The sequence below is a fragment of the Macrotis lagotis genome, chromosome 8, assembly GCF_037893015.1.
Source record: "Macrotis lagotis isolate mMagLag1 chromosome 8, bilby.v1.9.chrom.fasta, whole genome shotgun sequence".
Classification (NCBI taxonomy): Eukaryota; Metazoa; Chordata; class Mammalia; order Peramelemorphia; family Peramelidae; genus Macrotis; species Macrotis lagotis.
The window spans coordinates 193154386-193181227 of NC_133665.1; the positions used below are offsets into that span (position 1 = coordinate 193154386).

Consider the following 26842-nt stretch of genomic DNA (forward strand, 5'->3'; position numbering starts at 1 on the left):
TGTGAAAAACTCTCAGTCTAAGAACAAAGCCATCCAAACTCATTAAAAAGTCAGCTGTTTTCCCAGAGATTTGTTAAAGAGCAACTAGAAAATGAGAAGACTGAGCAGATGCTAATTACCTGATTTATACTGAATGAATCAACTGTTTGGGGGCAATCCGGGCCATCAAATATTGTCTCTGATTTCTTCCAGAGAGGCCTGGACTCTGATTTCTACAGGGGTGGGGTGGGAGGGAAGACTTCATGCCTCCAGGTAGCTGGTACAGAGTCCTTGCTCCATGGGTCAGGGCAGGGACAGTGGTGAGAGGGGGTAGCCTTGGGCTCTGCCCACCCTCCTCCCCTTGGCCAAGTCTCTGGGCGTTAAGCATCAAGAGTGTTGTAAACCTTTGAGTTCTTGAGAAATGCATCCAGATGATTGGCAAAAAGTCCATTTTGACCCACGATGAAGGAGGAAGTTCTAGGCACTGGGACTGTGAAAAACAGGGAGGAAGCCAGGAAAAAAAGAGAAGCTTCTGGTAAGGAAATGTCCCTGCAGATCATCCTGCCTTCCCCCTCACCAAAGTTCACTGCTCCTCTTCCTCACTCCAAGTAAAGGAAGGAAATGTTTTGCATGTAGCAGATCTTTGACAAATGCCTGCTGTTCAAATCCTGGCTGTGGGACCTTGGCCCCTGCCTTCTCTGGGCCTCAGTTTAATCATTTGTAAAAATAAGAGGTTGGCTTGGGTGATTGCCCTATATCTGTGATTCTGTGACTTGAGTTGAAGCCAGCCCTGGAGAAAGGGGAAAGAGAAGTTTCCTGGAGGGTCGGCTTGTGGTGGAGTGGGAACAGGGAAAAGGAGGAGAGAATTTGGCTGGAGAAGAGGGGCCTCTATCTCCCCAGGGGACAATGGAGATATCGCCATCCTCAGCTTTCCAGGAACACCAGGTCAAAAGCACAGGTTCGTCCTGGGCCATGGGGTCAGAGATGAAGAATAGACAGGAACATCAAAGGCCATAAGGCAGCCCAGTGGAAAGAGCCTGGGTTTTAGGATCAAAAGATCCTAATTTGAATCTTGCTTTGACTGGCTGGTCTCCAAGGTCTCCTCCAGTTCTGGTTCCTTTAATCCTGCCAGAAGCTTCAGTCTCTTCTTTGTGCAATTGGAGATTAGACTATGTAGACACTCAGGGGCTGGGTTGGGACACCTATCATGGTGACTGAGCAACCCAAGAACGCCCACCTAGGAGCGAGGTTCCCAGTGGATTGGCCTGGCTTTGAGTGGGCCCAGTCCAGCCTTGAGGTTTAGGACTTTTATCCATGTTCAGATTGCTTCCTGCCTGTGAGACCAGCAAAGTCACTGAACCTCTCTGTACCTCAGTTTCCTCATCTGGAAAATGAGGGGAGTGAACTGGAAAAACTCTAGGGTGTCTTCTAGCTCTGAATCTGTGATTCCATAATGTTTGAGTTTCACAGGGAGCTCATTCAAAGAGGAACGTTCTGACCTGGCCCCAGAGTAAGCCTGGCTACTGGGTAAAAAGAGGCCCATGCTGTGGCTGCTACTGCCCTATGGGAAAGGTCTGATCACTCTCTTCAGCAACCCCCTGCAGGCCCACCTGCTCTCTAATGTCCCATGGCTGGGGGTGGGGGACCTCCCAGCTCCCACTGACCCTGGCAGCCTCGGCTTCCAGTCTCAGCTGAGCAGCTCTCTTTCTCTCTTGTGTTTCTGTCTGTCTGACTGTCTCTCTCTACCTTTCTGTGTCTCTGTATATCTCTATCTCTCTCCAGCTCTCTCTGACTGTCTCTCTTTGTGCCTCTCTGGCTCTGGCTCTGGCTCTCCCTCACTCCCCTCTCCCATTGCCTGTTTCTAAAAAGAAGCCTTCTCAGAGCTGAGGAACCCTACCGGATGGGGAGCCCACTGCAGCGACCTGGGGGGGGACAGGATCTCCAGATCTAATCTACAGAGCAGGAAACCATCGCTCTCTGGGCTCAGCTCTTTTTTCAAACACACACACACACACACCACACATACCACACACATTCACACACCACACACACACACACACACACACACCACACTCACAAATACACCACACACTCACACACACACCACACCACACACGCACATACCACACATATCACATACACACATACACACATCACACATTCACATATAAATACACACATTTAGACTCACTAACACACTCACACACAACACACAACATACACACCACACATATCACATACACACGCATACACACATCACACTCACACATTCACATATAAATACACACAATTAGACTCACTAACACACACTCACACACAACATACAACACACATATCACATACACACACATACACACATCACACTCACACATTCACATATAAATACACACAATTAGACTCACTAACACACACTCACACACAACACACACATACACTCACATACCACACACACTCACACTCACACATACCACACACATATCACACACACATCACACACACACACTCACACAGTCACATATAAATACACACATTTAGACTCACTAACACACACACACACACACACATTCTGCTGGGAGGCAATGGCAGGAGCTCAATGGGTCCATCTCCCCTGACCTTTCCTCCCACTGGGCCTTCCCTGGGCCTTCCCTGGGCCATGTGCCATTTGTCCAGCTTCCTCCTTGCTCAGAACAAAGGGGCTTGAGAAACCTGGGCCTGCAGGCCTTGGCCAGCTCACTTCCCTGCAAGAAAGACCAGCTTCATTCAAGACTGACGTCAGAATGAGCATGAAGAAGGGTTGGGGGCGTGGAAAAGAGGCGGGGGGCGGGGTGAACCTCCTGTCTGCTTGGCTGTCGATCTGAAAGCCGAATCATGGAGCCTCAAAGAGGAAGCTGAGGCCGAGCTACTTCTCAAGAGGCTGCTGGGGGGGGGGGGGGTGGGCAGCATTGGTACTTGCCTTGTTTTTTGCAGGACAGGAAATGGTTGCATGGTTTGATCCCCCTGATTCTTCTGAAAAACCCTAGAGTTTCTGGTCACAAACTAAGGAAGGTTCCGGCAGCTGCTTTCCAGGTCTCTGTCGTTCCATGGATTTTGGACTCTGACCAGCTGACCGGAGGCCTCCATCACTGCCCGCTGTCCCCCAAAGGCCAGGAAGCAAGGTGAAGTACCTGGTGAAGTGGCTGGTGTCTGTCTCATTCTTAAGGAGAAAGTAGTCTTCCCTGGGTCTTCTCTTCCTGGGACACTTGATGGCATCATGTATGGGTTTGTGTATGTATGAGATGTGTGCATGTGGATGTGTGTGGATATATATGTGTGGTTGTATTATGTGGATGTGTGCACACAGGTGTGAGTGTGCATGCATGTGTGTGAATGGATGGATTTCACCTGCCTTTCTTGAGCTCTTGGGGAACTGAGGAATATGGTTGATTTGGGTCCACAGCTCTGGCCCTGCAATGAAGAGCTCCTGGCGAATCTCCTTCGTGGCTTCCCTCCTCCTCCTTCTCTCTCATGCCAGCCCCTCTTCTTCAACTCCCAGGAACCAGGGCAGCCCTCTCCTCTCAGATGGGCATGCATGTTTAGGTAGGTCATGGAGGTGAGGGTGGGTGCTCTGGGTGATTTGTTCATGAACATGTTATGTTGAGCCTTAGGACACATTCTAAGGCACCAGGAGAGCAGGGTCCTGGGGACTCAGCATAAGACTCCAGAGTGTATGGCAAAGTGGCCAGGGAAGGCCGGATAGGCCACCAAGCAGCAGGCAATTGGGGACATAGATATGTGGCAGGGAAGATTTTCAGAGGTCATATACAACCCTCCATCTCATTTGACAGAAAAAGAAACTGAGGCCCAAAGATGAAAACTTGAGAGACACCATCATGAAACCTGGGTTCAAATTCTGCCTCGTAGACTTACTATGATTCTAGGCAAGTCATTTAACCTTTGAGTCTCAGTTTTCTTTTCTGTAAAATGAGAGAGGTTCTCAAAATCGAAGTCTGAATCTTAGAACCACTTATTTGTTTGGCAAAACTTCCAAAGTCGTTTTAGAGTATTGTGTAGGGTTTCCAGCAGTCAGCCTTGAGCCACGATGGGGTGGGGGTAGGGGGCAGCTGGAGCCCTGACACTGGGCCACATCCACGGAACCCTCAGTGTGCCTCCTCCCCTCTTTTGCCTTCCCCTATGTTCCAAATTCTCTTGAGGGACATTTGCAAACACAGGAGTTTCACCCACCCCACCCTTGGCCTTGTCAAACCTTCTTTCCAAGGTTGGCCTCATGCTCTTGGGACTGCTGGCTGGGCACAGGAAACCCCTCTGGACTCTTGAAAGGAAAACAGCCAGGGCCAATATCAGGTGGTTGGTGCTACGATGCCAGGTGCTACGATGCCAGGAGATCTTGCATCATTCTCCCCAAACAAGAAAAACCAAGGCTCCATGAGCTTCCACATGAGATATGTGCAGGAGACAAGCTCTAGCTCCAGACTTTGACACTTGCTTCATGGACAGAATGAGAGAAAGGTCATTGATATGGGCCTGGAAAGGACCATGGAGGTCGTTTAGAGGTCATGCAGTCCTCCCTTCCATACCCTTTTTACAGAGGAAAAAACTGAGACCTAGAATAACAGCAAATATCAAAGCCATAATTTAAGCCAAGGTCCCCAAACTCCAAATCTGGGTCTCCTTCGCCTGACCCAAGCTGCTGAAGTCTTGGAGCATCTGAAGGATTCAGAGCTGAATGCAGCCAAGATGGGTCAGTCGCTAATGGACATAGGCTAGGATGGGTCTTCTAATGGAGCCATCCTTGAGACACCAGGAGCAGGAAGATCCTTCCAAGTAAAAAGTGGGACCAACTGGGGGGTGGGGGTATTGCCAGGCACGTAGGACTTAAGGAGGAAGGAGCCAGGGTGCTGGGTGATCTTGTCTCTGTCTTGTGGGATAATAGCAATGGCAAAGGAAGAAGAGAGACAGCTTGGTGACCAAGAGCTGCATTGAGGAGTGGCCGGAGAGGTCCATGGAAGACTAGAGAGTGCCCACAAGTGCTCTATCCTTCTCACTTCTGAGATCCAGCCCTTCAGTGACACTCCTCTCACAGGCCACCTGCACACCTCCTTGGTTTCTCTGGTTTTCTGCAGTATCCACAAAGATATAGCATCCACAGTTATTCAGGTTAAGGGAAGGAAAGATAAGCTTGCCTTTGTCCCTCTCCCCCAGCCCATATTTATTATTTTTAAATTCAATTTTATTTTTGTTTTCCGTTCCAAATTCTCTTCTTCCCCACACCCATTTAGAAGGCAAGGAAAACAAAACCCATTACAAATATGAATAGTCGTGCAAAACAGTTTCCTTTCAGTTTTGAGACCATGTCCCTAAAAAAGAGAAGAAGAAAGAAAGAAAAGAAATATGCCTCAATTTGCCCTTTCAATTCTTCAATGTTCTCTGAAGGAGAATTTTCATCATGAGACCTTTGAATTGTTTTGGATCATTGTATGGATCAGTTAGGTCTTTCTTAGTTGATAATCTTGACAATACTATTGTTGGGTGAACAATGTTCTCGTTACCCTGCTGGCTTCACTTTGCATCGGTTCATAGAAGTCTTTCCAGTTCTTTCTGAAACCATTCCCTTCATCATTTCTTACAGTACAATAACACTCCATCACATTTGTTTCCCTTAGTTCACTTGTCCATTCATTCCCTGGTGGATGGGCAAGCCCCTCCGGTTTCTAATTCTTTGCCATCACTTAAAAAGCTACTATAAATTTATTTGTACATAGGGTTCCTTTTCTTCTTTGATCTCTTTGGGCCAGACTTGGTGGTATTGCTCAGTCAGAGGTCAGGCACGAGTTGATAGCCCTATGAGAGTAGTTCCAAATTGTTCTCCAGAATGACTCCACCAACCATTCATTAGAGTTTCTGCTTATCCACATCCCCTCCAGAACTTAGCATTTTTCTTTTCTATCATGTGAATCAATTTGATGGGTGTGAGGAGGTACTTCAGCACTGTTTTAATTTGCATTTCTTTAATTGTTAATGATTCCAAGAATTTTTTTAATAGGACCATTATTAATGGTTTTAATTTCTTCCTTTGAAAAATGCCTTTTCATATTCTTTGACCATTTATCAACTGTAGAATGGGTCTTATGCTTATAAATTTGATTCAGTACCCAAAACATCTTAGAAATGATATGCTATTAGAGAAATTAGCAAATAGTTTCCCAATATTCTGATTCTCATTTTAGTAGATTGGTTTTGCTTGTGTGGAAACTTTTCCATTTTATGTACTCAAAATAGTCTCCTGCGAACTCTATCTCCATCCATAGTTGAGTCATGTGTTCCTGCTCCTTTATTTTACGTGCAACGTCACTCTTTCTGTTAGCCTCGTGCTCCCTTTTTTGAATTTATCTTAGTATATGGGGGGAGATATTGATCCATGACTAGCTTCGGAAAAATTCTTTTCCCAACAGTTTTTGTCAAATCGTGAGTTCTTGGCCCACTACCTTGGATCTTTGGATTTCTCAAGCATTAGGCTACTGTGCTCATTTGCTTCTCTATAGGGTATACCTCGTCTATTCTATTGATTGCTCTTTCTGCTTCTCACCCAGTACCAACTGTTTAAGGATTATAGTTTTATAGTATAATATAAGGTGTGATACTAAAAGAATTGTTTTATCCTGTAATTGCTGGAAAAATAAAATATTTTGCCTATCTCTTATTTCTCTATATCTCTCTTTTCATATAATGTTGCTGCTGGGCTTGTTTTTCCCGCTTTTTTCACTGACTCCCTTGATATTCTCAACCTTCCATTCCTCCAAATGAATTCTGTTATTGTCCTAGTTCCAGAAGGCAGATTTTCGTTTGATTGGTACGGCACCGAATCAGGAAACACGCTTGGGGAGCATTGCCATTTTTGTTATACTGACTCGGGCTATGGCTGGGGAATTAATATTTCTCCCGTTGTTTAAAGCTGTCTATATTTGTGCGAAATGCTTTGTGACTGAGATCGTCTACTTGCTTGCGTGTGATGTCAAGTAGATTCCCAGTCATTTTTTACTGTCTGCCATTATCCTAAGTGGAATTTCTCTTTCTAACTTTTTCCACTGGGTTTTGTGGGTAATATATAGAAATGCTGATGACCTGTGTGGGTTTATTCTATATCCTGCAGCTTTGCTAAAGATTTTCATTGTGTTGACTAGTTTTTTAGTTAATTCTCTAGAGTTCTCTAAGTATATAGCCTCATGTCAACTGCAAACAGTGATAGCTTTGTTTCCTCATTGCTTATTTTTATTCCTTCCATTTCTTTCTCTGGTATTATTGCTATAGCTAGCATTTTAGTACAATATTTTTAGGGGGTTTTTTGCATGATAAACAGGGTTAAGTGGCTTGCCCAAGGCCACACAGCTAGGTCATTATTAAGTGTCTGAGGCTGGATTTGAACTCAGGTACGCCTGACTCCAGGGCCAGTGCTCTATTCACTTCACCACCTAGCCGCCCCATCTAGTACAATATTGAATAAAGTTGGCATCTTTGTTTCAACCCTGATATGATTAGCAAGGCTTCTAGCATATTCTCATTACAGATATTATTTGATCTTGATTTTAGATGTTGTTTCTTATCATTTTAAGAGAAAGTCCATTTATTCTCTACTTTCTAGTATTCTTTTTTTTTAGGTTTTTGCAAGGCAAATGGGGTTAAGTGGCTTGCCCAAGACCTCACAGCTAGGTCATTATGAAGTGTCTGAGGCCGGATTTGAACCCAGGTCCTCCTGACTCCAGGGCCGGTGCTTTATCCACTGTGCCACCTAGCTGCCCCTACTTTCTAGTATTCTTAAATGAAATGGGTGTAGGATTTTGCCAAAAGTTTTTCTGGCATCTACCGCAATATTAATATAACTTTTATTTTGTTATCAATACAATCAGCTATATTTATAGTTTTCCTTATATTGAACCAAGCCTATTTTATGGGTAGAAATGCAACAACAGCAGCATCACAGCCCAATGAGAACTAGCATTTCCATGGTGCCTACTCTGTGCTAAGCATTTTATAAATATGCCTCATTTGAGCCTCACCAAAACCCTGGGAGGCAGCTGCTATTACTGTTGCTCCCATTTTACAGTTGGAGAAACTGAGAATGGGGTTCTGGGCAATTAAAATGATGGAAATGCTTGTGAAAATTAGCCAAGCAGAGTGAGACAGTACTATTCTTAAGGGTCTATTTAGAGTTCCCTTTATTTCTTATTGAAACTATTTCTCTCATTTTGATAGGGAAAAATTCCCACAGACTAAGATGTATCTCCAAATTCAGTTCCAAGTATGGGCCACGTTCTTCTGTCTATACCTTCCCCTCTCCCAGCAGGCAGCACTCTCCAAAGACTTCAAACTCTCATGCATGTACCAAGACCGCAGCACAGATACAGTCAATTGAGAAAAATGTTTTCCTTCAAAGTTCCCATTTCAGACACTGAAATTTTTATTAAAAAGTTATCCTCCATGTGCCCATGTTGTTACTGAAGTGACCACTCATCCCTTAGTGGATTGGTTGATTATTTAAGTGAAAAGCTCAACATGCTCTTCCCTGATGGTCTTTGGAGAATTTCCAGGCTGAGAATATGTGTGTTGGTAGCTTAGCCAGCATCTGGTCTTTGCAGCATAGGTGGGAAGGTAGGTCAGAGGAAATAGCGAGAGGTCTGATCTTGCAAACAGAAATGACCTGGCTTCAAATCCTCCCTTGGATCCCAGTCAAGTCCCTCAACCTGTCTGAGTTTCGGTTTCTTCTTTTGTTGATTGGGGCAGCCATGTACCTCCTGGGCTCCCTGTGATGAAATCAGGGCTTAAAGCAAGGCTCAGGAAACAACATTCCTAATGACTACAAAACACAAAGGGAAAAAAAGACAAGTGCAAAATTACAACAAGCAAGACACGGTAAGAGAAGATCCTCTACTCAACCCCTTTGTAAAAGTGGGAGGGTCAGAAGTGTGAAACAAAAGTGTTAGATTTTTTCCTTTCCTTTGATTTTTTGTCTTTTTAAAAACACTATTTATTCTATGTAATGACCCTCTGAGTGAGAGACTGGATGGGCAGGATGCTGGGAAAACTATGGAAATTTTTAAAAATCAAAAGGTTCGGATCAAACTTTATTTTAAAAGAGTAAAGTTTGAATTGAATAGGTTTTAAGGAAATATATACATCATCCTGAATACAGGAAATGAAGCCATGGGATTCTCCTTCTTGGCTTGAAAAGGACAAGAAATAATAGTGAGCTCCACAACGCAGGTGATCTCTGGTACCCAGGTACCAATGTGCCATCAAAGATGGACTCTGAGTCATTCTCTGCTTACTCCAGGCCCATTGATCTCTATTTAGACTTTCTTAAAAGTAAAATGAGCTCAACACTGGATTAACATTTGTTTGCAAATATTATCAACTATCATTCTCTCAGGAAATATAAATATTTTCTTTATTTTTCCAACAACATTTAACAGTAGTTTTCAACAATTATTTTTTTTCAATTTTTCTCCCTCCCTCCCTTCTCTTCCCCCTACAGAAAGCCACATAATATAGACTCTACATCTAATATAGAGATTTTTTAACATAGGATTGAAAATATTACTTCAGATAGTCCTCTGCCCTCCTGTTCTTTTCCATATCATCTCTTGTTTCTCCATCAAAGTTCCTTTCCTTCAACCCAAATGGTCTCTTGTTCCCAATAAAACTCTTACAAATGTTCCCTCAACCAGTCTTGCTATACCAGATCTTCTGTGATTCTTTACCAATCCAGTCTAAATTTGGACTTGGTTGTGTTTCAAAACCTCAGGTATAGCCTAGTTCCTATTTGCGGATGCCACCATATATATTGTAGCAAGCCAAAAAACACTGGAGAGCCTCCTATAGGACCTCCAAAAACTTTGGTCTAATGATCCACTTGAGAAAAACCCAGTGGATGAAAACTGATATGTGATTGGTTGGACAATTCATAGGGTCTGACTGACATTAGGGGCTTCTTAGACAAATACTGAAAATGGAAAATGAGATGAGCCCAGAATCGAAGAGGAAGAGAGAACTGGATTGCCTTTAGGAAATGACTCAGTGTTTTCAATGACCCCAAGTTTCTCTCTTCGAGCACTGTTGCATGACTAGGAGTCATAGAATAACAGTCTGTGAAACTGAGAATCATTCAAAAGGTAGTGATTAAAGATAAAGAATTATTTGTTGGGGCCGCTAGGTGGCGCGGTGGATAGAGCCCCAGCCCTGGAGGCAGGAGTCCCTGAGTTCAAATCTGGCCTCAGACACTTAATAATGACCTAGCTGTGTGGCCTTGGGCAAGCCACTTAAACCCACTGTCTTGAAAAATTCAAAAAAAGAAGAATTATTTGTTACTTGGGAGAATGGTATAAAATGTTACAAGAGGGCTAGGAAGATGAGTTAGACATTGAACAAGCTATAGCAAGGAATAACCATCAGAAGAAAGACCTCAGTCAATTAAGCTACAAGTTTAATGTCTCTGTCCAAGGAACGGAGGACAAGAATGAGATGATCCTCACTCACAAGTTTATTTGTGCTTCACTGGTATCCACACAATGCTCAGAGAACAAGAAACCTAATCACAATGGAGAGGCCCGCATGCTTCTCTAGGACAATAAAACCAAGAGTTGCACGGGACAGGCAGGTCTGGATGGGCTGGGATAGTATCTTTGGGAGGAATATCGCAGCAGTGAGATCTCTGATTCATTGTGTTATTAAGTTGTCTGGAGTTAGAAACACATTTTTACATAGCTGTTTATCCTTCATTCTCAAAGAAGACCATGGCATAAGGGAGATGATGCCATGAAAAGAATATGAGTTGGATTGAGTGAGGGGGTGCTGTGCTGTCACCTATCTCACTCTCTCCTCCAGAACCATCTGGGTCCAGTGGTCAGATAGGTATCAGGACAGCTGGAGGTGGCCCTGGAGTGTGAGGCAATCAGGGTCAAGCGGCTTGCCCAAGGTCACACACCTAGTAAGTGTCAGTTGTCTGAGGCTGGATTTGAGCTCCTGTCCTCCAAAACCAGTGCTTTATCCACTGTACCTCCTAGCTGCCGTCAAAGTCGGCTTTCAGTGCAACAACACAAGGAAGACAGTGGGAACGGAAGCCGTGGTCATTCATGATGGGTGAGTGTTGATGCTCCCATCCCTCTGGAGACTTGCTGCAGTCAGGGAACGTATGTGAGATGGGCAATATTGTTATTTTCTAGTGACTTTTTCACCACCACAGATACGGAATAATGTGCACTGGGGAGTTAGAGACCGAACTGGGGAGCTTATTGGAGCAGCACGGTGGCTTTCAGGGGAAAGCACCTCCCTTCTCTAGACACCTCTGTGAGCTGATGAGCAGCTGGCTCAGGGTGGAAGGGCAGCCAGGTGAGAAAATGAGCTGTGAGAAGTCCTCAGAGCACCCTGGTCCATGACCCCATCTGGAAGAGGCCAGGAAGGTCCTTGAATCTAGCTTCATGGAGCACTCTGTCCCTGTAAAATACCAGCTTCGATGACTCTCTCCAAAGGGCAGAGGCATGATGCTATCCAGTCCAGGGACGCTGGGCCTTCTTTCAAGCCCTAACAAAGATGCCACTTTCTCCAGGAAACCTTTCTCAATATTCTTCATTGCAAGAATTGATTACATGCCAAGCATTATGCTAAAGCATTTCAAAATATTATCCCATTTGATCCTCACCAAAAAAAACGTGAGAAGGAGGTGCCATTACTATTCCCATTTTTGCCATTGAGGAGGCTGAGGAGATGGAGAGACTTGTCTAGAGTCACACAGCTAGTAAGTGTCTGAAGCTGGATTTGAACTCGGGTCTTCCTGCTTTTAGGCCCAGTACTCCATCTAGCACCATCTATCTGTCTCAAGACCTGGGAGGTCTTCCACCAAGGGCACCTAGTCTTGGAGTTTCAGTAGTTGGTGGCATTCTATTCCAGCCTGTACTTAGCCCCAGCATCCTGAATGACCCTGAATACCCACCTTGATCTTGTAGCACTAAGCAGTTTTTTACCAGGTGGCCAGAAGACTCCATTGAATTATTCTCATCATAGACGATGGTTTTTCATTTGTATTCACATGAAGCTTCCCCTCATGTCTTCCCCCATCTGAAAGCCCTTGGGAAAACAATTCTAATATGTGTGTCCAGAATGTAGAGGGACCTCAGCCTGGTTCTGCGGCTCTCCAATGTCAATCGTGCTGTCCGGCTTGACCTCTTGAGGCTCATCTGCCCAGAGAGACAGAGCTACGGACAAGTGGGCTGCTCTCCTTCCTCTCCCTCCTCTTCTCCTCTCCCTCCGCTTCCTCCTCTTCTTCCTCCTCTTCCTTCTCCTCCTCCTCCTCCTTTCCCGGCAGCCATGCCCAGGTGCCACTTCATCCAACCTGGAATCAAACAAGCTTCCCATAGGGTGTGAGAGAAGTGGCCTCGCTCACTGCCTCACCACCTGGCGCTCATCTGCCCACAGAGCAGAGCTGCGGACAGTCTCATCTCTCCTCTTCCTCCTTTTCTCCCTCTTCTCCCTCCTCTCCCTCCTCCTCTGAGGTTTGCTCCCCCCATATTTGCTCTTCCTCAGGACTCAGGGACTGAGGAGGTTCCAGCCCTTTGCTGCTCACTCCCCGACTCGAGGTAAAAAAAAAAAGGGGCTTAAGGAGTTGTTTCCCCAAGGTCTTCAGCATTGCCACCTCCACCTCCCCTTTCCTTTTATCTGCCTAATGATTCTCCACTTTTCTCCCTGAGTGCTGAGAAGCCCGCCAAGGCTCCTGGGAGCCGAGAGGAGCTTCTGTGAGAAACCCCACATTTATTTTCCCAAAATTACAAAAGAAATTGCAATGACTCTAAAAGTACAAAAAAGCCTTGCGGCTACCCAGCAACAGCAGGAGAAGGTGAACGGTGCAGTGGTTAGAGCCCTAAGCCTAAAGTCTGGAAGACCTGAGTTCTAATCCAGCCTCAGTCACTTCCTAGCTGTTTGACCTTGGGCAAATAGCCACCGCCATGTTCCTCAGCTTCTTTCACTGTAAAATAAGGACAATAAAAGCTCTTTCATTCCAGGATTGTGGTGAGGATCAAATGAGATAATATTTGTAGAGTGTAGAGAGACTATGTTACTAATAATCATGTTTGTCCTTCATTTTTGAAGAAGACCACAACATCAGGGAGGTGATGCCGTGACAAGCAGGGAAATTAGATTGGAGCGAGGGGGGCTGTGCTAAGTCACCAGCCTCACTTTCTCCTCCAGAGACATCTGGGTCCAGTGGCCAGAGATGGATCAGGAAGACTGGAAATGACCCTGGTGGTTAAGGGACTTGTCCAAGGTCACACAACTAGTAAGGGGCAAGAATCTGAGGCTGGATTCAAATTCCCATCCTGCTGACTCCCAGACCAGTGCCCTATTCATTTAGTCACAGGAACTCGTTGAAACTGAGTCTCCTCATCTGTAAACTTGGAATGATAGTACTCACCCAACCTCCTTCGCCCTGTAATGTGCTCTGTAAAAGCTAAGATGCTCTGTACATGTGAACTAGGTTTTGCAAACTAATTTGCTACTTGCGTCAAAGGCTTTTAACCTCCCAGTCGCCGTGCAGCCTGCTTAGCTGTTTGCCAGTTAGCCTGCTCTCATTTGGGATGATGAGTTCTCATAGTCACACAGGGGCGGCCAGAGCTACAATGACCCACCCCGGGCCCCAGACCACAGCATTTGCAATGACAACTATCCTCTTTGGCATCAGCATCAGCTTTCCCAATTTCAACACTGCCCAAGCCCACAGGCCCAGCCCATTAAGTTCCTTTTAGATTTTCCCATCAATACTCCCAGCATGGCTGCCGCCAGCGCTCTCCTTTGATATCAGATGATACATTAGGTCAATTTGCCACAGAACACACTGTTTTGCCTGAAAAGAACATTGGCTGTGGAACCCTGGCTTTCGCTATGGAGTCATCTTCTGTAATGAGCCTACATCAAAGAGCCGAGGCAACTAGAAGATGAGAGACAGCGAGGTCATGCGGAGAAGCGGTTCCAGGGGCCATGGACGAGAGACAGCCCCTCTTCAGAGCTCCTGACTCCCCAGGAGCTGAGCAGGGGAAGCCTTGTGAGCTTAGCAGCTTGGGGGTCTTTGATGGATACCAAAGAAAGCAATGGGGATGAATTGATCGGTGTGGGCTGCTATAAATTGATTAGGATGAATCAGTTGTCTTAGATAATTATGAGCCAGAGCTGCTCCTTCCCAGGAAACATCATGTCAGCCTTAGCTGCCCCCTTTGTCCTAATCAGAGAAATCTGAAGAAAACTGATGGTGGGCATTGGCCCCTATGGGCCACTTGGGCATTAACACACCCAACCAGCTCCGAGGAAGGCTAGGCTTGTCGGAAGGGTGGAGAAGCCAGCATACCTGCCTTCTGAGGACTGGGATCCAGGCCTGGAGAGGTATGGCAGGAAACACTCTGGGATTGTCTTCAGTCTCTCTACCATGTAGAGCCAGGCAAGGGGAACCAAGTTTCTGCTCTTCAATCTTCTAATGAGAGAAGGGGAGGTTCTGGGCTGTAAAATAAGCCTCAAGTTTGCCTCTAGCAACTCCAAAGTCAAGAAGGGTGGGACTGAGGCTTCTGGAAGTAGAAGAGGGAGCTCCAGACTGAACCAGACTCTTGAGATGAGGAGGTTGAGACCCTTGGCCATGAAATTGAAGGAGTCACAAGGAAACAAACCACAACAGGCAGACCCTGGTGGGGGGGGGTTCCAATGCCAATCTTGCCATGATTTAGTTGGAGAGAATAGGTATAAAAGAAAGGCGGGGACCCCCTTCTCTAACAGCCCCAAGTTCATTTTCATCCTGTGAGAAGCATCCAAGTCCTTGGGGCAACACCCTGAGGTTCAGGAGTGGAGGTAATCATGTCAGCAATAATAAGGAAATATTGAATGTGTTGAAAAGAATATCGAATATATTGAAAATGTTGAAATACTGAATGATGAATGTAATCAAAGGAGAGTGCTGGGGGCGGGAATTGCTCATTAATATGAAATCTGTTTCCCTTCTGAGAGGAATCCAAATCACAGAGGTGGGGATGGGTACTTGGGAGAAAGGTAAGACTTGTGGGAGATAAAAGATAATTATATCGAGCTCTTTGTTTTCTATACACTCCCTCTCTGGGGTGAAATAAAGCTAGGCCTTCCCCCAAACGTATTTCTACCATAGGGAAGGAATCAGTGTATGTTTAGGGGAAATATGAAAAAGCAAGATGAATGTTTTCATCATGTGTTGGACTCTTCCAAGAGGGTTTAAGGAGAGGGTGTATGAGGGCAAGGAGGGGGATTGGGGAAATCATTGTTTCTTTGATTTGCTGATGCAGTGGGTTCCACTCCAGGCCCAGAGGCTAGGCAGCGAACATCCCCCATCCTCTCTGTCCCTCGTCAAGCCATTGCCTAGCTTAGGATCTGACACAGGCAAGGGCTAACCCAGTGTTGGTTGATTGAAAGATCCCTGTGTGGCCTGAACAAAACTGTCCTTTGTTCATTCTCAGGATGTGTGCTGATAGTGTCCATAGTGGAACAGCTGGCCCAAGTCCACAACTCAACTGCTCAAGAGGAGATGGAGAGACTGTGCAGCTACCTCCCCCGTGAGTAGAGCTCTGGCACCTCCCAGGTGCTTAGTTTCAAGGCTTAGCCTGGAAAGGTCTTACCAGGAGGCTCAGCTGCCTGGCCCTGCAAAGGAGCACAGAAGGACCTGCAAGGAATTCATAAAGGAGCTCTCTCTCTCTCTCTCTCTCTCTCTCTCTCTCTCTCTCTCTCTCTCTCTCTCTCTCTCTCTCTGTCCATCTTTCTCCTCCCTCTTTCTGTGTCTCTCTCCTTTGTCTCTGCCTCTCTCTCTCTCTCTCTCTCTCTCTCTCTCTCTCTCTCTCTCTCCTCTCTCTCTCTGAGCCTTGAGAATTTCTTATTTTTTGGAAAGAAGACAGAAATTGCTGTGGTCACTCAGGAGATGTGGATGATCCAATGGTTATTTTCTGGGGCTCATTCATAATGTCCATTCTGCCTCGATGCTTTCTTCCCTGCCCATTTATCACAGACTATTGCTGTGTTGCACCCTGACAGCAGCCCAGGGGAGGTTAATGAAATGATTCATTATTATGGGCAGCTTTTCTGCTTTCAGATAAACAGATCCATACACACACACACACACACACACACACACACACACACACACACCATCATTGAGCTAGCAGATCCAGCCCAAGCTTGGACATTTAGCATCAAGGAGGATCCGACCTGAATAAGAAAAGCTCTGTACTTCAGCAGTGGCATCTGGAAAATGGGAATTCTCCCACTTTCATTGCCAAGCTCCCGAGGTTATTGTGAAGAATTGATTTAGTCCATTTTGGAGCCTCCCCCCCAAGCCCTGGACAACATCTACAGTCCAGAGGCTGCACAGGCCCCCAAACCCAAGTAAGATCCCAGGAGACCAATGTCCTTGAAATCAGTGAGCTCAAATGGAATGGGATCTGCCTTTATTTTTCCACTGTCCATCCCAAAGTCATCCTGAGGATGCTGGAGCCTGGTTCAGATGGGGGGGGGGCAAGAGTTGGGGCAGCCAGAAATATCTGCAGGTTGATTCATCCCAGCCTTCTGAATGACCCCCCTAAGGGAAGTCGGAAGGAATGGGTTTCTCTGAGAGGCGTTTTTACCAAAGCCAGGAAAACCTGTCTGTGGCAACCCCCCCCCCCAGTTATTTTCCCTCCAAGTCAAAGATCTGTGCTAATGTAATGAGGATTCTGTCTTCATCATCCCCTGCCGTTCCTTTGTACCAAGGAGCCCAAGACTCCTCAAAGATGCTGCCTTGCCATTGGTGGAGAGCGATGTGATGTCTGGCTGCCTTTGTTCCTGCATCCCTGGAGACGCACAGGCCCCATCCAATGGAGCGGGAAAGAAACAAGCCCCATTTCCACTTGACAAAGAGAATAATTCAGCTGAGGGAATTGTTAATGTTAGATGGAGCTTGTTGGTGGCAGAGACCCCAGGGTTCAAGAGGATCCCTGCTCTCACTGTTGCTTGAGACATTTTTCTACAAAAGCTGTCTTGCCAGAAAAGACAAAACCCATCCCTCCACTCCTGATTAGCTCTCTTCTCCAGCAGGAAAGGAAAATGGGAGGGGGGAAGAGGGAAGGGGAAGGGAGTGTAAAGCAGCCAGTCACAACCTTCTATGGAGCATCTACAGTGATATGCAATGAGATTACAAAGACAATTGTGACAGTCCCTTCCTCAAGAGGGTTGGCAAGTCATGGACTTGGAGCTGATAGCCACCCTCCCCATTTCACAGGTGAGAAAATTGAAGTCCGGGTAAATTAAGTGACTTGCCCAAGGTCATGCCAGTAATAAGGGCTACAGAATGAATACAGCATACATATGAGGTAACTTAGTGAGCCAGACGCTGGCAGAGGGGAATCACTAAGAACAAAGCAATCTGATGATCAATGCTGATTACTGTTAAAGGGAATTTCTCGGACCCCTCCTAAGTTTGTCTATACCTCCAAGGTGCCCGGGTCACCAAAGAAGCCTGTGGGTGAGATGAATCCCTCCCTGATTGAAGGGCTCTTCAGTCCTGCCCATCACTTCCACCACCTTCTTCATCCATCACCTGAGACAGGGGCTGCTCTGTTGTGATGTGGACAGATGGTGGCTTCCCCACCCTAGGGATGGAATGCTAGAGAAGATCCTTGTCTTCTCCTTGGCGCATCTCTCTGCCTCAGGTCTTCATCTGTAAAATGGGAATAACAAGGGCACCCGCTCACCAAGGCATTTGTGCCAAGCAAAGGAGATAGGAATTGAAAGTGTTTGATAGCCCTGAGGTTTCCAGACCAATGACAGCTATTGCCATAACTCCCCTGTTACATCTTAGAGATATGGTAGGGACACGGAGGATTTGGGGGTCTCAGATTTACTGTCCCCATTCGGAGGCAAAATTCCTCAACTTTCTTTCCTTCAAGGGAAAATGCCAGATTCTGGTCCAAACATCAACCTCGCTTCTCATCCAACCATCTATTCATTTTTCTTCCCTGACTGGGAGACCTCCCACTGCCCCACTGTCCACTCCGGCAAACTCGTGCACTTTTTGAATAATAAGAACAAGAACTAAGAATACCCAAGGTTCCCAAGGCACTTCCCTCATGAGTCCAACAGCCCAATGAGGCACCTGAGACCGAGGTCCTTCTTCTCCCTATTTTGAAGGTGAGGCTCCAAGAGCTTCTGAAAGTACCGCCACTGGTCACTCTGTGAACCTGAACTCAAACCCAGGTCTCTTCTGATTCCACATCCAATGCTTGGTGCAGGCCACATTTTTCCTCTTCCATTCCCTCCCACCTTCCCACATTGTAGGATCCTCCCATGTCTTGCCCTTTCAAGATTGTAATTGCCCAGGGTCACAGAGCTAGTGCTCCTCCTGACTCCAGGGCCAAGTGTTCCAGCCACTATGCCACCTGATGGCCTCTTTCAAAGTATCTTCAACAGATCTATCCAGATTGTCATATATCATAAGAATAATAGATTCTAATAGATTCCGTTTTTTCACAGGCTTGGCTCCAAGGTAGCTGACTCAGTATCATTGAGGACCTCATTTTCTTTTCAAAGTTCCATTGGCATTTAGTAGAATCCTCAGACCATTCACACAACCCGACTCCACCCCACTCCCCAGATAGTTTGATTGGTCCCCAGGCTCCTCTTCCTCCCATGGGCTTTATCAGACCAGCCAGGAGAACCACTGGGGCCCCTAGGTCACTCCCCAAGGCTTGTGTTTCACACCATCCCATGAACTAAAACCAGAGACCAAGATAGTGATGGGGGAAGGGACTACACATAGGATCTTCATCCTCCCACAGAATGTTCTTTGTTTTTATCTTGCCAATGGTGATAGTAGAGACCCCATTGCCTCTCTTTCTCCCTGGGATAAAAGAATAGCCTGGGTGTGATTTTAAAATCACACCCAAGAGGAGGCTATCTTTGGCCATGTGATATTTCAGCTTCTCGGTTTGGGCTCAAGCCATGGTTCCTTCATCTTTAGTAAATGAAGTCTTCGTCAACGTTCCAATTTTCTGTGCCAAGAAGAAGAAAACAAAGACGATGTATGTTTGCCTTCTAACGATGGCTACGAATGTCAAGGCTAACAGCATCGTTAAAATAAACAGAGGAGTCTGTCAGAGGCACAGTCAACACTGGAGTGTTCCCAGAAAGGAGATGCAGCTTCATGTATTGTATATACAAATTTGCATATCTACATATGTGCATGTGTGTATAATGTATGCATGTGTGTACCAGATGGAATGCCACATTTGGGCCTGATTTGTATTCCACCTGTAACCTCCTACTTATGTGACCCTGGGTAAATCACTTTACCTCTCTGAGAATCAGTTTCTTCATGTATGAAATTGAGGTGACAATGATTGGAGTTTTTAGTTCACTATTGGGGGGATCACAAACCTAGATCACCTTGCAGTTTAATGAAGGGAAAAAATCCTTAAATGGTAGAAATGACCAAATAGCCCTTCTAAATGCCTATTTCTGTTGCCTCCCAAGAGGTGCCCTAGAGGAGCAGGAAAAAGTGGACCTTGGAGTCACTGGAATCCTGTCTCACCTTGGACCCATTCCATGAGACCCAGGGCCAATCACTTGATTTCTCTGGATCTGTTTCCTTTTCTCTAAAAGAGGCCATGTGCTATGGTGGAAAGGTCCTGGAAACAACTACCCCCCCCAACATCTTCTGTTCTTCATTAGTGACTTTGTTATTGATCCATCCTCTGTACAAGGAAGAGATGGCACTGGATCATGTCTACAGCTCCTTCCAAATGGCACAAAGGATAAACCATGACTCAGAATCAGAAAGATCTCAGTTTGAATCCTGCCACAGACACATGTCAGCTGTGTGACTGTGGACATGTCCCTTAACCTCCCTTCACCTGTATTCTCACCTACAAAAAGAGAATTATAATAATACCTGCCTCAAGGTCTCTCTTGAGGATCAAATGAAGTAATGTCTGCAAAGCATTTTGTTAAAGCACTAGGCATAGAAAGGCCAACTATGATGATGATATGATGATGATAATGATGATGAAGATGATCTCTAACATGCTTCTAATTTCTACTATCAGCTCAATGACTCCCCTAAATCCCAAGATGGTTTAATAATTAATAACAGTAATAAGAGTTGGTTGGAAAAGGCAGACTGAGACCCCAGTCCACAGCCATTTCTGAGGTCTCCTAGCTGTGACTCTCTGAGCAGGATTCCTCGACTAGAGAATAGGAGATCAGACATCACTTCCCAGAGCTGCTATAAAGCTGCTACTACTAGAAAAATAACATATGGGAGGTGCTTCAGTAATCACGGGTGTTCGCTTAGTGTTTCCAGGGTTGTGAAATATGATACGCGTTATTTGGGTGATATTCTAGTCGGTATTAACTGGCGAGATGGCAGCTTCCTCTGTGTCATTACCTCTCGTTTGAAGGGGCTGTCTTTCGTAGGTTATCGTTACTGTGAGGGTCCCAGCTATCCTCAGTCCTGGTAGTGCTTCAGGGACTCCTTAGTCCAGATTCTTACCTGGGGATTCCCTCTACGCCAGCCCCAACAAGGGATGCTCCAGAGCCCATTTGAAGATCTAAAATCCACTGCTTCCAAACATAGTCCATTGAGTGGAACCAAGATGGAGGAGAAAAGGCAGGGACTCCCCTGCACTCTCCAAATTCCCCTTCAAAAAACTTTAAACAACACCTCAACGTTGTGGGGTGACAGGACCAGCAAAAGGACAGGAGGAAACAATTTACCAGCATAAGGCAGAAAAGGCCTGTCATACTAGGGTAAGAGTAAAGCACAGTACAGCACAGGCTGAACCCCAGGAAACAAGTCGCAGATCTTGGGGTCAACTGAATCAACAATGGTGGCAGCACCTTCTGGAAGGGAACTCACAGAAGGGAAGAGGATCAGACAATTGCTCAGAAGTAGATTATAGGGGGTTCCTTTGCTGATACTGAGAGCAGAACTCTGTGGTAGTGTTCGTAATCAGATGTGGGTCACAGTCCCAGGGCAAGGAGGAGCACTAGCACACCAGAGCTTGCAACTTCAGAGGAGTGAAGATCCTGGTCACAGTTCCAAGGCAGAAAAAAGTACTTGTGGTCACTCACAGACCAGAGCACAGGCCAATAGAGGAGTAAACACACTTTCCCCTATACCACTTTGAAAGAACTGAAAGCTTACAGATCCCCAGATCTGGCCCTGGGAACAGCTGCACAAAAATCCTCAAGATTGGGGAAACACACCCTCCATCCTGGGAGCAGAGTCCAACTTTAATATAAAGTGAAAAGTCGAGAAATGGACTGGGAAAACAAGCAAACAACAACAAATCCTGACCATAGAAAGGTATTATGATGACAGAGGAAATAAGAACACTTAGCAAAAGACAACAAAGTTCAAAACTACTACATCCAAAGCTTCAAAGAAAAGTGTGAATTTGTATCAAGTCCAAAAAGAATTCCTAGAAAAGCTCAAAATGTGTTTTAAAACTCAAGTAAGACTGATAGAGGAAAAATTGGGGAAAGAAATGGCAGTGATATAAAAAAATCCTGAATGAGTCAACAGCTCGGTAAAAGCAATACCAAAAAAAAAAAAAAATCAAAGAAAATATCACTTTAAAAAACAGAATAGTCCAGAAAGTAAAAGAAGTACAAAAATACAAAGAAGAGAAGAATGCCTTAAAAAGCAAAATAGTCACATGCAAAAAGATGTATAAAAATTTACTGAAGGAAAAAACTCCTTAAAAAGTAGAACTGACTGAGGCAGCTAGGTGATGGAGTGGATAGAGCACCAGCCCCGGAGTCAGGAGGATCTGAGTTCAAATGTCACTTCAGACACTTAATAATTGCCTAGCTGTGGGACCTTGGGCAAGCCACTTAACTCCATTACCTTAAATTAAAAAAAAAAAAGTACAACTGACCAAATGGAAAAGAAGTACAAAAACTTAATGAAAAAAATTACTCCTTAAAAAGTAAATTTGGACAAGTAAAAGCTAATGACCCCATGAAATATCAAAAAGCAATAAAACAAAAGAATGAAAAAAAGAAGGAAATATGAAATATCTTTTTGTAAAAACAACTGATTTGGGAAATAGATCGAGGAGAGATTACTAGACTACAAGAGAGAATTCCTGGACTACTTGGAAGTTGTGATCAGAGTAAAAAGACATCTCTCCAGAAATTATCAAGAAATACTGCCCTGATAGACTAGAACCAGGAAAGAATTCAACCATCACCTCCCACTTAATAATTACCTAGCTGTGTGACTTTGGGCGGGTCACTTAAACCCACTGCCTTGCAAAAAACAAAAAGTAAATAATCACCTCCCGAAAGACATACCAAAATGAAAATTCCCAAGAATATTATAGCTAAATTTCAGAACGCCCTTATCAAGGAGAAAATGCTACAAGCATCAGAAAATGACCGATTCAAATATCGTGGAGCCATAGTCTGGATTGCAAAAGGCTTAGCAGCTCCTCCATTAAAGACTCAGGGGACTTGGAATATGATATTCAGTAGAGCAAAGGAGCTAGAATTATCATCCAAAATTATGGAAGAATGAACATTCAATGATATAGAGGATTTTCAAATTCCTGGTGAAAAGAGAAGAGCTGAATAGAAAGTATGATTTTCAAATGCAAGACTCCAAAGAAGCATCAAAAGTAAACAGAAAAAGAAATGAGACGTGATTCAATAAGGTTAGGCTTTTTTACATTCCTACACAGGAAGAGCAGAATTGCTTTAGGATAGATAGAAGTATACAAAGATGGAGAGCCCAGGTGTGAGCTGAACATGATGAGATGATTATCTAAAATAAGTAATATTAAAAGGTCAGAAAGAGGAAGACAAAGAGAAAGGGAAAGTGAGAAGTAGAATGGGGTAAATTATCTGACATAGAAGTGGGAAAGAGCTTTTATAGGGGTGGGGAAACTGGGGGATGGGAGGAGCACATAAATCTTACTTTCATTGGAATCTGCACAAAGAGGAAGTAACTTATACCTTCAGTTGAGGACAGAAACCTATCTTACCCAATGAGGAAATAGAAGGTGGAGCAAAAAAGAAGAGGAAGCTGATAGAATGGGGGCAGGATTGGGGGAGGTAGCAGTTATAAGCAAAACACTTTTAAGGATGAACAGGAGAGAGAGAGACAGAGACAGAGACAGAGACAGAGATACAGAGAGACGGGGGGAATAAACAAGGTGAAAATAGGATGGAGGAAATGCATAGCAATTACAACTGAAAAAATTTTATAGCAAATTCCTCTGATAAAGGTCTCATTTCACAGATAGATAGACAGATAGATGTCATTCTGTAACTGATAAAGTCAAAAATTATGAATGGGCAATTTTCAAAGAAAGTAATCACATCTATATACTATAGAGGCAAATGGAGAAATGTTGTAAATCACTACTGATTAGACAAATGCAAATTAAACCAACTCTGAGGTATCACCCTGCATCTATCAGATTGTGTAATATGACAGAAAACGAAAATGACAAATGTTAGAGGGGCTGTAGGAAAACTGCAACACTGCCATCATGTTGGTGGAGTTATGACCTCATTCAAGCAAGCTAGAAATCAGTTTGGAACCATGCCCAATGGGGCTAGAAACCTGTGCATACCCTTTGACATTCAAATACTCCTACTAGGTCTGGATTCCAAAGAGATTTTTTTAAAAGAAAATGGCTTATATTTACAAATAAATGTATAGCTACTCTCTAGTGATGGCAAATTGGAAATGAAGAGGATGTTAATCAAGTGGAGAATGATTGGAAAAGTTGTGGCATGTGAGTGTGATGCGATACTATTGGCGTATAGGAAATGATTAGCAGGACGCTTTCGAAGTCCGGGATGACTTACATGAACAAATGCAAAGCAAAGTAAGCCAGACCAGAAGACCTTTGTAACAGTAAGAGCAGAGTTTTATGGTAATCAATTATGAACTTGTAGACGGCTTCGCTGTTCTCAGCAATGCAGCGATCCAAGACAATTCTGAAGGACTTAGAATGAAAAAATGTGATCCGCCTCCAGAGAAAGAGCTGCTGGAGTCTGGATGCAGATCAAAGAATCCTTTTCAACCTTATTTTTCTTGGGGGGGGGGGGGGGGGTTGGGGGCTGTGTTTTCTTTCACATGATTTCTAGGACTACACGTGTATAATCTATATCCTATAACTTGTCTTTTCAATGGAGGGGGAAGGGAGGCCAGAGAGGAAGACAATTGGGAACTCAATTTTTAAAAAGTAAATGTTAAAATTGGGGGGAAATAAAATGTTAAATAATTTTTAAAAAAGAATGCTACAAAGACAGCACATTCCATGCATTCTAGGGGCAACTCTCATCCAGCACGTTTTCACTTTGTCTTCAGATGAAGTCACTGTTTCATAACTTGCATCCATTGTTCTGCTTCCACCACTGGGTCACCAATGAGGTTGAGACCTCCTTCACATCACATATGTGAAAATGGATGTCATGTCACACACATGTGTTGCACATGCATGTGAGCACATACACAGCCTTCCAAGTCATCTTTACTCCAGGCTAAATTAATCCAGTCCCCTCATCCTGTCTGGGCTGATATAGCTATTTTAAGGGTTTGGTATTTTTATAACCAAGCAAGCCCTAGAAAATGCTCAGGATTAAAAACCAGCCACAGTATTACTCCCTATGTATATGTTAGGGATATTATCTGTTACATAGAAAAACCACTTAAACTGTAACCAATTCATGAAGGATTCATTTTTATAACTGCAATGGAATCATTTGTTGATGTATTTGCCCTGTTCCATGATTATAAGGTTTTGGGGAGGTTTGGGTTTGGTTTTTTTTTTTTTTTTTTTTTTTAGTTTTTGCAAGGCGATGGGGTTAAGTGGCTTGCCCAAGGCCACACAGCTAGGTCATTATTAAGTGTCTGAGGCTGAATTTGAACTCAGGTCCAACTGACTCCAGGGCCAGTGCTCTATCCACTGCACTACCTAGCCACCCCCATGATTATAAATTTTGATCGAATAGTGATTGACTTAGTATGCTTCTATCTCTATCTCTCTCCATATTTCTATCTAGATAGAGATAAAGATACATAAATTGTGAGGTTGAACTGGCTATGATTGAGAGATTTCCCATATTTTTACAGAAAAACTATTCCTGAAAAGCATCTGCTATCTCATGGTAGAACTATTTGGACCAGACATCATCAAACTGTGAGTATAAATGGATCCATGTCAATGAAATGAACTTGCCAGGAGAGGGGAAAGAAGTGCATTCAAAAGAAAGGGAAATGGGTATTTCCAGCTTGGTGTGCTCAGTACAAGAGAAAAAAATTGAAACCTGGGACACTGTTTGTCTTGTCCAAGCAAATGCCCCTCTTGAGCTAGACAAAATGGAAATTTGCTTCAAATTTTAACCAGGGAGCCATTTTGTAACAAGAATTTTTGTAAACAAAATGCCCTCCAGTCTTCAACCAGGCAATGTTACTTGCTCATATCACTGACTCTTCACTCACATCTTTTTAATTGCCCTCTATTCATCTTTCTGTTTCTTGTTTTACATTTTCTCCCGATGCCCTGATTCATTTCCCTTTTCTCTTGTTTGCCTTCCCTCTTCCCTTCTACAATGGGTCATAGCTCACTTGGCCATTCAATGCTATGGCTTACTACAGAGGGAGAAACAGAGGGAGGATAGTATTTTTCTCTAATGGTCTTTAAAAACAAAGTCTTGTTATCACTACTGTACACTCTGGGTCTCAGGGTCCCTTTTGGCTAATGTCTATCTGTTTAGTTGCATTGTAATGTTCGTGATTCTAAGGTCTCTTGGTTATTTCATTCAATCAGCCCCACAGTGGAACTAAGAAGGGAACCCAGTGAAGAAGGATAAAGTAGTTTCATTTCACTGGAAAACTGATCACCATACCATGACCATGTGTACTTTCTAATGTAGAACCTGCCTTCCTGCTCCACTGGCACATGATAGCTAGGAATTACCCTGTCGTATTGCTCCTGGCCCATTTGGGACTTCTGCATCTTCTTATAAAAGGCCTGTCAGTTGGGGCAGCTAGGTGGTGCAGTGGATACAGCACCGGCCCTGGAGTCAGGAGTGCCTGGGTTCAAATCTGGCCTCAGACACTTCATAATGACCTAGCTGTGTGGCCTCCGGCAATCCACTTAACCCCATTGCCTTGCAATAAATGAATGAATGAATGAATGAACAAATGAATGAATAGATGAATAGATGAATGAATAAATGAATGCATGAATAAATAAATAGAAGGCCTGTTGGCTAAGTAGGACAAGTGGACATCCTGGACTTGAATTTTTTGCTAAGAATTGTGATTCGAAAATAATCACATTTATTTTTATTATGATCAGATACATAAATAATGGCTAAAGGTTCTCAAACTGAAGTACTAGAAAATCTGATTATTATTTATTTCTTTTGAAAATTTATTATTTATTTTTAGTAGTCATTTAAATTTTGAATTTCAAATTTTCTTCCTCTCTCCAAGTCCTTCCACATCCACTGAGAAAGAAAGCAAAATGATATCAATTATATATGTGAAATCATGCAAAATATATTTTTATATTAGTCATTTTATTCAGTGAATTTTCATACCTTCTTTTCCATTCGACTTATTCTGTTCCTTAAGGAGTTCTTTTCTTCTGGAAATTTTTGTGCCTCTTTTACTATTAGTTCAATCCTTTTTTTTAAGGTGCTATTTTCTTTAGCAGTTTGTGCCTCTTTTATCATGCTGTTAATTCTCTTTTCATAATTTTCTTGCATCATTCTCATTTATTTTTCCAATTTTTTCTCTACCACTCATCTCTTTCCTATAGGA

At 44.1% G+C, this 26842-nt stretch overlaps 1 protein-coding gene across 3 annotated transcripts in view; it reads left to right on the forward strand.

The window, feature by feature from the left end:
• The first annotated feature begins 763 nt into the window (after window positions 1-763).
• The window catches only part of AOAH (acyloxyacyl hydrolase), a 104589-nt gene continuing 78510 nt past the window's right edge, over window positions 764-26842 (forward strand). The window contains exons 1-5 of one of the 3 annotated variants that reach the window (XM_074199244.1): window positions 764-937; window positions 2947-3134; window positions 3416-3555; window positions 15489-15584; window positions 25145-25211. In XM_074199244.1, the coding sequence (XP_074055345.1) occupies window positions 3429-3555; window positions 15489-15584; window positions 25145-25211 (290 nt within the window). In that variant the 5' untranslated portion in view covers window positions 764-937; window positions 2947-3134; window positions 3416-3428. The other 2 variants (XM_074199243.1, XM_074199242.1) reach the window with 2 other exon arrangements.